The sequence below is a fragment of the Urocitellus parryii genome, chromosome 5, assembly GCF_045843805.1.
Source record: "Urocitellus parryii isolate mUroPar1 chromosome 5, mUroPar1.hap1, whole genome shotgun sequence".
NCBI classification, from domain to species: Eukaryota; Metazoa; Chordata; class Mammalia; order Rodentia; family Sciuridae; genus Urocitellus; species Urocitellus parryii.
Genome location: NC_135535.1, coordinates 51,932,151 through 51,944,585, shown reverse-complemented (window position 1 = coordinate 51,944,585; position 12,435 = coordinate 51,932,151). Strand labels below are relative to the sequence as shown.

General features: G+C 33.4%; 1 protein-coding gene across 2 annotated transcripts in view; it reads left to right on the top strand.

The window, feature by feature from the left end:
* Nucleotides 1–12,435, top strand: part of Xpot (exportin for tRNA) — a 39,718-nt gene that overhangs the window by 3,718 nt on the left and 23,565 nt on the right. For both annotated transcript variants that reach the window (XM_026392960.2, XM_026392961.1), the window contains exons 3-10: nucleotides 4,297–4,379; nucleotides 6,744–6,800; nucleotides 7,439–7,508; nucleotides 8,201–8,419; nucleotides 9,276–9,460; nucleotides 9,562–9,730; nucleotides 11,276–11,512; nucleotides 12,345–12,383. In XM_026392960.2, the coding sequence (XP_026248745.1) occupies nucleotides 4,297–4,379; nucleotides 6,744–6,800; nucleotides 7,439–7,508; nucleotides 8,201–8,419; nucleotides 9,276–9,460; nucleotides 9,562–9,730; nucleotides 11,276–11,512; nucleotides 12,345–12,383 (1,059 nt within the window). The remainder of the gene's footprint in view (nucleotides 1–4,296; nucleotides 4,380–6,743; nucleotides 6,801–7,438; nucleotides 7,509–8,200; nucleotides 8,420–9,275; nucleotides 9,461–9,561; nucleotides 9,731–11,275; nucleotides 11,513–12,344; nucleotides 12,384–12,435) is intronic.

Here is a 12,435-nt window from a genome sequence, read left to right as displayed (position 1 = left end):
TATTGTTTTTTAAAGCATGTTACCACAAATATGCATTTATCAATGTGAATAAAAAATATATCTGATGATAAAGTTCTATTTATTTATTTTTAGTTGTTGATAGACCTTTATTTTATTTATTTATATGTGGTGCTGAGAACCAAACCCAGTGCCTCACATGCCAGTCAAGTGCACTACCACTGAGCCCCAGCCCCAGCCCTTGATGATAAAGGTCTAATTTGTGTAGAAATGAAGAGACGCAAACAAAACTGATGCAAGTGTGTTCTTAATGTAGGAAGTGCTATTATTTCAGTTTAGTTGACTAAACCAAAGTATTAAAATCTTATGTAATTCAAAGTAGGACTTTATCAACATTAGTCATTATTTTTAATTATTTAGAAGTTGTAATGCAGAGAGAAGATTGTTCAATGGATTTTAGTAGTAAATATGCATATTCTATAAACATCCCATTGCTTGGCTTGGTCTTTCAAAGTTGTTTAATACTTGTATTACTGATATTTACTATGCTTATTATTTAGTCCAGGCAGACATGTAAATAAGCAGTTAGGATATGCCCTGTTTTAAGTCATATAAAATGATTACTACATGATAAGGAATCCATTAAGAATGCTATGATTTTTGGATAAGCGTAAACAATTAGACATAATGAAACCTACAACTGTAATCACGATAGCTGAATAATAAGACATCTAAAGAACAAGCCTGTAATTTTTTAAAGATGTGGGCTTTCTGAAGTATAGCATAAGACGAAGAAGAGGAATTTTTCCTCTTTTCTTTCTACTTCTCATAGCAAAGAGTATTTTTTATAAATGACCTAACCAAGGTTAGTAATCTCACTAGGTATTATAGCCATTTTTGTTTTTTTAAGTACAAATTTTCTTTTTTTTAAAGATGGACACAGTACCATTATTTTTACATGGGGCTGAGAACCAGACCGTGCCTCACATATGCTAGGCAAGCAGTGTATTACTGAACTACAACACCAGCAGAAGTACAAACATTTTTAAGTAACAAAAAAGATTCAAGTAGTTTTTAACATAAGTGAATGCTTCTGTTCAATAAGTAGCTCTCCAGATACAGAAAAATAAATAAAAAGGAATTGAGATTTAAATGCCTGCCCCATTTTAAGATATCTGACAAACTAATTAGGACATTAATAGATTATACACATTTATTCTGTGTATAAACAAAAATTTCTTTTTTAAATTAAGTTCCAGTATTCAACAGATTTTTAAAATTTTGCCATGATTTTTCAGAAAAGTAAAATCAATATATTATTAGTGGTTTTAATACAGGAGTTGGGCTTTTTTTTCATCAGTAAAAATGTTTTTTTCTATCATAGGATATTTTAAACATCCAGTTCCAGGCTTAATTTGATGGCCCATTAAACCAACCCAAGTAACAGAAATAATTAGGATGAAGAAGAATGAATCAAGGAATAGTGAATTCTCATAATCCTGGGTTACAGTTCAGGAATAGTGGGAATTGATCGGTTTTGGTGGTTAGATAAATGACCATTTGCTAACCCCAGTTACTCACTTGTTCAATTGTCCTTCTGTGTTTTCTGTATGAGCAGTAAAAATAGCTGAACTAACTCTGTTGGCACTTAAATGCAGGAAAAAGGTATGGGATAGAAGTAGGTGATGAAGGCTAGGTCGTCTTTATCATTAAAAAAAAAAAAAATGTTGGTACGGGCTAGGGTTTTAGCTTAGCGGTAGAGCACTCGCCTAGCACATGCAAAACCCTGGATTTGATCCTCAGCACCACATAAAAATAAATAAAATAAAGATACTGTGTCCAACTACACCTAAAAAATAAATATATTTTTTAAATGCTAATCATACATGGATTCACAGCACAAAGATTGAAAGTTTTCAGGTTATTTCCCTCACCTCTTTTTTGAAAATACACTACCCACCTTTAGCTTAAAACCTGCTATTATTTAAAGAAAATTATATGTTAGCAATAATTCTAGCAGGTAAACCGTTACCTACTTTGGTGGGGGGAGTGAATTATTAGGTGGCAATGCAACATATGTAATTGACTTCCACCTTATCCCCTGTCCTGGACCTATGGTATTCATAAAGAAAACCATAGTTTTCACAGACTGCTGTTAGAAAACAACTGAATTTAATAGTCTTTCATAGCTGCCTGGACTCTTCAATTGTTAATTTCTGAAGATAGCCATTACTCTGGGTTATTTTCCAGCATCCACAATCAATTCTCTATGGATACCAATTGGGTGTCTTATAATTCGGTTCAGTTCTGACACTACCAGGAATTAGATTCAGACCCCACAAGATAGAGGCTCAAGTCTCATTCTGTTGACTGACTGTAAGTTGAGGGCTCACATGACTCCTTCCTCAGGTTTGATTATTTTCTAGAATGACTCACAGAACTCAGGAAAGCATTTATTTACTGTTGCCAGTTTATTACACAGAATACAACTCAGGAATAGCCAAAAAGAAGAGATGCCTAGGGCAAGGTATGGAGGAAGGGAAAACCAGGCTTTCCTGTCCTCTCTGTGCTAACCTTCCTCCCTTCACCTCAGTGTGCGCATTCTGGAAGTATAAATAATAAATAAATAACAAAAAAGTATGTAGAGCTTAGAGTATGCATAATACATAACAAAAAGTGTATAGAGCTTAGTCTCCAGTTTCCACCTCCGCTTCTCAGAGATAGGTGTTTGAGACTGAAAGTACCAACCTTTTCATCACTTAGCCCTTCTGAGGCTATTTCAGAGGCTCCACCCTAAGTCCCCTCTAGCATAAGTTCTGTTGTGTTCCTGAGGAGCTCATTATAAATAACAAAAGACAATTCTACAATGCCAAGGTTTTTAAGAGCTCCTGCTGTGAAGAAGGGGAGGGAGCAAACCCAAATATATTTCTTCTTGTACCACATTTATATTTAAAGTAGCTTTGATATTCAGCTCATCTTCATTAATCGAAATAGCCACTGATGTTGTGTATGAAAATCCACTCAATCCACTCCTTGGTTCATAGATTCATAAAAATAGAGGAAACTGTCACCTAAATATAAATATAGTGGCTTTTACTTCTAAACCAAAGAAAAAATAATTTTATATTTTGATTCAGTTTACATGTACACTTGTACACAAATATAACTAAAGTTATATAAAATAATATTCTTGCCATGTAATGCACTCTGATATGTTCTCATATTTAGTTTTTTTTAATCATTGATGAAGACTGCTAAATTAACTTCATCACTAATGGTATAAAACATTCTTTTTAATTCTGACAAATTGGAATTATGTTTTTCTAATGCTTAATGTTCCTCTACCTCATTACCTCATATCAAAGTTGCACCAGTTCATAATTAGTTTAAGTCATTTAGCAGTATTTCTAATTTATGTATAATTTTCTTGGCTATTTGAGATACTCTTCGCAAGTTAAGGTTACGTTATTGGTCCATTTTCATAGGTGAATCCTGAATCTATTGTAATATACTGATGGAAAAGCATGGCATACATAATTCCCACTTGCCTACTAGTAGCATATGGACTTGATTCTGCATCCATACAAGGATACACTTGCTCTGGGCACAGTGGTGCACATCTGTAATCCCAGCAACTAGGAAGACTGAGTTTTCAAGACTGAACTTGAAAGGAGAATTTCAAGTTCGAAGCCAGCCTAAGCAACTTAGTGAGACCCTGTCTCAAAATTTAAAAAAAAAAAAAAATTAGAGACATGGCTCAGTGGTTAAGTGCCTCTGGGTTCAATCCCTGGTACCAAAAAAAAAAAAAAAGTGCACTTGCTCTTTTTGCTCTTTGTTAGTACATATTTCCTCTGATTACAAGGGCTGGATTCATGAACAGCGGAATGAGAAACAGCTTTGACTTTTTCAATTATTCAATAATTTCCAAAATTCATATAATATAATTATTCTCCAATTTTACTATTTTTAAGGGAATTATATAATTGAAGAATTGAAATACTCTCCTATGTAACAGTAGATCAAATAATATAGATAAAATATTATCTTTTATAATCACCTCTTTAGTAGCAGATTTGCTGTACCTTTTTATAATTGCATATATCTCAGTATTATGGCACTTGATAAAAACACTTGTACATTTTTTCTCTCAGTTCTTAATAGCCCAGTGAAGTCTGCAGTGCTATTGTGCTATCTCCTAGACTCTAAGGAAATGGGTTTGAGTATGTTAAATTCACCGATTGGTTATCGATTTACTACTCCTAGAATATTTTGTTCAGTGTTAATGGGGCATTGAGATTGACTATTCTAAATGTGTTTCTTTGTTTTATAATTTTTCAGGCCCTGGCCTATTTTGAGCAGTTAAAGATATCCCCAGATGCCTGGCAGGTGTGTGCAGAAGCTCTAGCCCAGAGGACATATAGGTAATTAAAACAAAATTTATAAGACATATGAAAGAATTTAAATTTCTGTGAACATAACAGGACTATTAGATTTATCTATTTTGGAAGGTTTTCATAAAAACATTTTGTGACTTGCCTTTTAGAAAACCATTAATATACAGTCATTTAGTATAGAAATGAGAAATAATGAACCAAAAATTGGGCCATTTGAGAATTGACTTTTGAGTAAAACTGTCCTTTGCTATATGTATATTATGTTCCTGAAAGCAAATCTTAGCTGAAATAGACTGCAGAAAAAACTTCCTTATCTCATGATTGGGAATTTTAATTGAGTTTTCTAAAAAGTTGGTAAAGAGGGTGATCATAAATGGTGTATACCTGAGTTTTAGATTTTAACCTAAAGTATGTTAACTTGCATTCACTTCACCCTTGTGGATTGCACCCATAGTGCATCAATTTATGATTTCCAGCATGGGTCTCTAATAGACTGAGGCACAATGAGAGCAGATTCCTAGGAATTTGTCTAACCCACTTCAAATATGTATAAGGTTTTCCCCCTGCAATGTAACTTTTTGGGGGGAAGGAAGAGTTCTGGAGATTGAACCCAGGGGCACTTTACCACTGAGCTATACCCCAGTTCCTTTTTATTTTGAGGTAAGTTGCCAAGGCTGGCCTTGAACTTGTGATCCTCCTGCCTCAGTCACTTCAGATTGCTGAGATTACAAGCACGTGCCACCATGTCTAACTGTGATGTGACTTATTTGTAGTCCCTCTAAAGCAGTCAATTTAATTTTTACAGATATAGGAATTCCCATGGCTCTGGATGTGGCTCAATGGTAGAGTGCTTGCCTGGCATGCTTGAGGCCCTGGGTTCAATCCGCAGTACTACACACATGCTAAAAAAATAAAATATAAAAAGAAAAAGGAACTCTAATTATACTTATTTTATCAGCTTATATAATAGTTAAGTTACTTTCTTATAAAAGAAGTAAAACTGGCATTGTGTGACTTGTGGGAAACACAACCAATTAGCAATAAACAAAGAGGTCACTGATGGAATGGAAGTGCATGGGCTTAGTGACAGCCTCCTGCCTGGAGTTGTTGGAGTGCTGTTCTGTCATTTTGTTTGATAGCTGAAGCCCAGTGTTAGAGTTTTGTGAAAACTGATTTTGAGAACATCTTAGTCTTAGAGTAATTAAGAGATGACTTTTAATTAAAGACTGCCCCCTAGTTTATTCCTTGAGTGGAAAAATGTGATCCTTACATAATTCAGTGAAGGTTGAAGTGTGATCCATAATAAAAACAAAGACCTAAGGTCTGAGAAGAGTACAAATTAAACCTAATTTTTAAATAGTGTTCTGTATCTTTTTGTGTATGAAATTATTTTGTTTGGTCAATTCATATAGTCTAAATTAAGATGGAATCTCCATTCTTACTTTGACCAGTTACTTTACATAGGAAAAGTTGTTCCATAATTAAGCCAGGCCTAAACCAACCATCTTGAGTGAACAGATTGTTGGATGCTAAAAGGACTTTTGTCAGAGTTTATGGCTGGCTCACCAAAACTCTGTATCACTGCTACAGAGATAGTGGAAAGTGGATAATTGGCATGTGTTGATTTTTTTGCTGCCATCTTATGATGGTAATATATTTATAATGTGTTTGTTTGTGGGTCCCCACCACCACCACCATTACTGGGGATTGAACCCAGGGCCTCATGAATGCCAGCAAGCACTCTACCACTGAACCACATCCCTAGCCCCTATATTTATAATTTGATTTGCTGTATGAACTTTGAGGCTAGACTGATAGTCTTGTGGCCCTACTGTAGATTTGTCTGTGACAGAATTGATTTGGGTTGATTTGGGGGGTGGGGGTGGTACTGGAAAGTAAACCCAGTAGCAATTTAGCACTGACCTATATCCCAAGCCCCTTTTTTTTTTTTTTTTCCTTTAAAACAGGGTCTCATTAAGTTGCTGAGGCTGAGGCTGGCCTTGAACTTGTGGTCCTCCTGTCTCAGCTTTCTGAGCCACTGGGAGGGTTGTATCACTATACCTGGCAAGGTTGAATTTTCAGTGGGAACTAGATGGTCTTTGATTTGACTCATTCTCTTGCTATTGTACCATTTTAAAGTACATCTTAAAAGTTTTTGGTTATTTTGATTACCAGATTTAATGGAAATATTGAATATTATATATAGTATTTAGAGTTCTGTTAGCTTTTTACACAGATTTGAATGTTATAATAAGTTCAGTAAATAGAAAATAAGTCACAAGGTCTAGTTTGAGAAACTTCAGCTGTTATTCATGAATTTTGCTTTTGTTTTACCCAATTCATATTCTCTTTATCTAATTTTCTTTTTTGCTTTTGTCTTTGCTTTTGCAGTGATGATCACATAAAGTTTTTCTGCTTTCAAGTATTAGAACATCAAGTTAAATACAAGTAGGTCTTTTACTCACTACTCTTATTCAGACTTGTGGGGTGAGGTCATTATTTTTATTTGGTTTTTCCTTCCTTGAGGAGATCATAATATAGGTTGTAAATTAACAATGTATAAGTTATATCCAGGTTATAAATGTTTTGATTTGTCCTCAAAATAAATTAGGTTTTGATTTATCCCAAAGCAAGTTAGTTGATTATATATAGAAATAGACATTTCATAGAAAAAAATCTAGAATTCCAACTTCTCTGGAGAAACCAGATGAACCAACAGTAGACCTGTTTCCAAATAATAACTTGAGTTGAGTGGCAGTACCTGTATTCAGAACTCCTGCTTTAATTAAGGTAAAATAAAGAATCATCAGTTGGTTTATTCAGTAGACCAAAGACCTGAGAATATGGATATATTTGTTTGAAAAATTATGTAGCTATAAAAGATGGATAATGATACCCTGTCTGCTGTCTTTATCCCTCTTTTCTTTGAAGCAGTGTTGTGAGACATTAACAGTTTATTCTAGGAAACTTTACATAATTGAGGGCTATACAGACTTTCCCTTTCAAATATATGAAACTTACTTTTCAAAACCACAGACAGCCACACAAATGTAGCCACTATTCTTTCTCTTCTCTATTTTGAACAGATATTCAGAACTAACCACTGTTCAACAACAACTAATTAGGGAGACGCTCATATCTTGGCTTCAAGCTCAGGTAAAATTTTCTTTCAAAAGCCTTAAATGATCAGATTTTCAACCTTTTATGTTAAAAGTGCTAGTTTTGAAGATCATGGGTAGAAGGAAACTTAGCAATTACTTTAAAATTCTGTCAGTAACAAACTGTTATACTTTCCATGACACATTGTAGTAATTTTGGTTTTAAAAATAATTTATTATTTTTTATTTCATTTATTTTTTACTCCTTGACAAAAGCTACTTTTCTGTTTGGTTCCTGGACAGTCTCTTCCCAAGGGCCTTTTTCAAAGGGCCAGCAGAGTTCTTTAGTCACAGCATATTCTTTTTGGTTAATTATAGCCAATTTTAACTTATAAAGTGGTTGTGTTGCTAGAGGTTTTTATTTTCCTCAAAGAGAAGACAGAAGGAAAATATTTGAAGCTTTTCTTTTTTAAAAAATTGTACAAATAATTAAAACTGCATATGAAACTTCAAAATGTAAAAATGAGAAGTAACTGTTAAAACCTTTATTTATTAGATTGTTCTCTGGCCAGTCACTTAAATACTTTTATAATTTTGATTTTGTTTCACTGCTAATATGGACCGTGTTGAAATTTTGTGGGGTTTTGCTTAGACGTGATCAGTGGGAAAATGATGTTTTTGGGGTTTTGTGGGGGGGGGGGTTGTTTGTTTGTTTGTTTGTTTAATTTAGTGGAATGTTTCTGTTGTCAGATGCTGAATCCCCAACCGGAGAAGACCTTTATACGAAATAAAGCAGCCCAAGTCTTCGCCTTGCTTTTTGTTACAGAATATCTCACTAAATGGCCCAAGTTTTTTTTTGACATTCTCTCAGTAGTGGACCTAAATCCAAGGGGAGTAGATCTGTACCTCCGAATCCTCATGGCTATTGATTCAGAGTTGGTAGATCGTGATGTGGTTCATACATCAGAGGCAAGTAACTTCACATCAGTTTTTAGTTTTCAATGTAGATTTTGTAGGAGAAAATGACCACATAATTTAAAAAAAAAAAAAAAGTGGGGATTTTTTTTCCTTTAGACAAACAGTTTTATGAATGATTATAAATTTACCGAGCATTTTGAATTTTGTTGACAAATATACTTAAACCTGATTTTTTAAAAGTTATATGTTGAAATTAGAGTATTACATTGGGATTTTTAAAGTAGGCAAATACTTTCCCAGTGAAATACACAAGTTGATTTTTCTCCTGTGAATTTGTTGAGAAATATAGTCTGCATTTAATGCTACTGTATGGACCCTGAGCAAGGAAGAAACATTGCTTATGAAATGTCAGTGTTGGCTTCTGTCTTCTTATCACATAACCCATCATCTTAGTCTTCCTCTGTTTATTAACCAATATAACTTTTACCTTATTCTTAAAGGACACAACAGAAATAGCTTCAAATGTGTATAATTGAAGATCATTGTAACCAAAGTATTTAAAGTAGAGGGTATTATGCATTTATATTATTGCCACTTTCTAAATAGTTTTAGTTTTGTGTTTACCTAATTTTGAGAACTAACTTATCTCATGCTTAAGATTTCTAAGTAATGCTTATTTATAGTTTATGTTTAGTAAGAAAGAAAGTCTGCTACTGAGGAATAGAATAGAGAGGAAATACAAAGAATCACAGGATGTGATTTTAGAGCTGATAAGTAGAAAACCATTACAGGGAATGTGTTAATAAGTCTGGAAATTTAGTGTAGAGGAAATTACTGTGTGCAACTATATTCCAGTGTCAAACATTTTGTAATCTACTTTGTATGTGGTGGTGGTATTTTTTTTCAGGAGGCTCGTAGGAATACTCTAATAAAAGATACCATGAGGGAGCAGTGCATTCCAAGTCTGGTGGAATCATGGTACCAAATCTTACAAAATTATCAGTATACTAATTCAGAAGTGACATGTCAGTGCCTTGAAGTAGTTGGGGCTTATGTCTCTTGGATAGACTTATCCCTTATAGCCAATGATAGGTATGTATGCCTATAATTTTTTAAAATATAGAACGGCAGAGTACAGTATCTAAAAATCATGAGTTTAAAGTATTTAAGTATTTTTTTTCCTCTTCTATCAGGTTTATAAATATGCTGCTAGGTCATATGTCAATAGAAGTTCTACGGGAAGAAGCATGTGACTGTTTATTTGAAATTGTAAATAAAGGAATGGACCCTATTGATAAAATGAAGCTAGTAGAATCCTTGTGTCAAGTATTACAGACTGCTGGGTTTTTTAGCATTGACCAGGTTAGTCAATTTACATCAAAGTTTTAAAAATTGTTGGAACAAATGAGAGATAATAAGTTAAACATATTAAAAGCGTTTTCTTTTTTCTAAACATTGAAAACTGTCCTTGAAATTATAACTACTAGTAATAATAATATTAGTAGTAGTACTAATATAGTAATACTACCAAAGAGCTGTACTCAACCCCTAAACTACATTCCAACTCTTTTTTTGTTTAGTTATATGTGATAGTAGAATGTATTTTGAGATGTCATAATATACATGGACTACAACAGTATAATTTTCCCTGTTTGTGGTTGTACATGATGTGGAGTTATAGTGGTCATGTATTCATATATAAACATAGGAAAATTATGTCCAATTCATTCTACTCTTTTTTCCCATCCCCCTCCTCCAAATGCCTTTTCTTGAGTCAGCATCTGCATAACAGAGAGAACATTTGGCCTTTGGGTTTTTGGGATTGGCTTATTCCACTTAACATGATAGTCTCTAGTTTCATCCATTTACCACGAATGCCATAATTCTTCTTTATGGCTGAGTAATATTCCATCATGTATAAGTATCACATTTTCTTTATCCATTCCTCTGTTGAAGGGCATGTAGATTGATTCTATATCTTAGCTATTGTGAATTGAACTGCTATAAACATTGTGGCCTATCCCTTTTTGTAAAATAGAGACAGAGTCTCAGTGAGTTGCTAAGTCTGGATTTGAATTTGTAATCCTTCTGCTTCAGCTTCTTGAGCTGCTGGTATTATAGGCATGCAAGGGCACCTGGCTACTGATTGTTTTATTAGTAATCTTTGATTAAAAAAATAATAATAAAATGGTGAGAGTAGAGTCTCTCTCTGTAGGAGAATTGTTTAAAGATAATGAAGGTAATCTAAATTTGAGATCTGGCTCTACCCCTTCCAGTACTGGGTATTGAACCCACTGGTACTCAGCCACTGACCTACATCCCCAGCCCTTTTAGTTTTTTGAGCAGAGTCTTGCTAACTTGCCCAGGCTGGCCTCAAAACTTGGAATCTGGCTTCCCTTAGCCTCCTGAATAGGTGCAATTATAGGTGTGTGCCACACCCAGTTTACGTTTTGGCTTTAACACTCATCTGAGGCAGGTTATTGTAATAGTTTTATGCCCTCATATGATAGTTGAGGCCCAAATCAAATAGTATCAGAAAGAACTGTGGGAATCTATTACACACACTATAATGTGGCAACATTAGCTTTATTAGATCATGTTTACTAAATTCAGCAGTTTAGGGAGAAGATTGTAAAGCAATAGCTCTCTTTTTAAGCTTTTATAAAATTTGTAATAGCCATAGGACTATAATCATTAAAAATAATTACTTTAAAGAGTACTAGTGAATAATGTATTAGAATAATTCAGATTCTGAAAGTCCCTTAGTCACAATGTTAGAATTGTTAAATGTCTTACATCAATTTAAGATTGAATCCTATAATTGGCACTGGACTTATACCAAAGCTTTCCTCCTCTTATTCTTGGAGTAGGTGGTTATAAATTGAGATCTATCTTGATTGCTTGTAGGAAGAGGATGTGGACTTCCTGGCCAGATTTTCTAAGCTGGTAAATGGAATGGGACAGTCATTGATAGTTAGCTGGAGTAAATTAATTAAGAATGGAGATATCAAGAATGCACAAGAGGCACTACAAGCTATCGAAACAAAAGTAGCACTTATGTTGCAGCTACTAATTCATGAGGATGATGACATCTCCTCTAACATTATTGGGTTTTGTTATGATTATCTTCATATTTTAAAACAGGTAAGTCTTTGTTTTATTCATTTTGTTCAGCAGATAATTACAGATTAGAAAAATGAAAAAAAGAAAAACCCATAATTCTATTACCCAAAGAAATTTACTATTAGTTACTATTTTCTGTTTCTTTTTTTTTTTTTTAAGTTAAAAAAAAAAAACTTAGGTCAGAAAACAAATGACAAAATTCTATTTACTATTCTAAAAGTTTGACAATTATAGTCTTGTTTTTTTCATTTGGAACCTGTATTTCTAAATTATTAAGTAGTTTTGTTATTTTAATTTCATGTGCATTATTTCTTATAAGTGATTTTTGCAATTAAAGTTTTTCCTGCTATTTCCAGAACAAACTTAAATATAATAGCATGTGGCTTTTTAAAGAATTAGTATTTCACATTATGATGTTAGATGAGAGCCAATTGGGTTAATTGAATCAGGTAAGCTTAAAGTAGTTAACATAAATGTAAAGTGGTTAAAACATGTCTGCATGTATACTTTGAAAAATTTTAGAAGTATGGAAAGCATGATTGTATTGGTAATCCTGCTGTGTCTTTCTTAAGGAATATTTCAAATAATGAGACCATCATTTACTATCTGGTAATCTCTTTATTTGCCAAATGCATAATACATATTTTTCAAAATCAAATTCATCTACATGTCTTTGTCTCAGGTTTACCTAAAAGACAATTACTAGATCTTAGGTATATTTTAAACAAAATGCCAAAGTACCCTCCAGAAATGCATATGTATGTCTAGAAGATCCTAATTGAAGGGGGAAATATTCTAATAAACAAGTATAATTTTAGGAGACCTACTAAATTATTCCTTACTTTTTTAACAGCTTACAGTGCTCTCAGATCAGCAAAAAGCTAATGTAGAGGTAATTTGCTTCTTTATACTTCTTTAAACCAATAATAGATTTTTTATCTGGA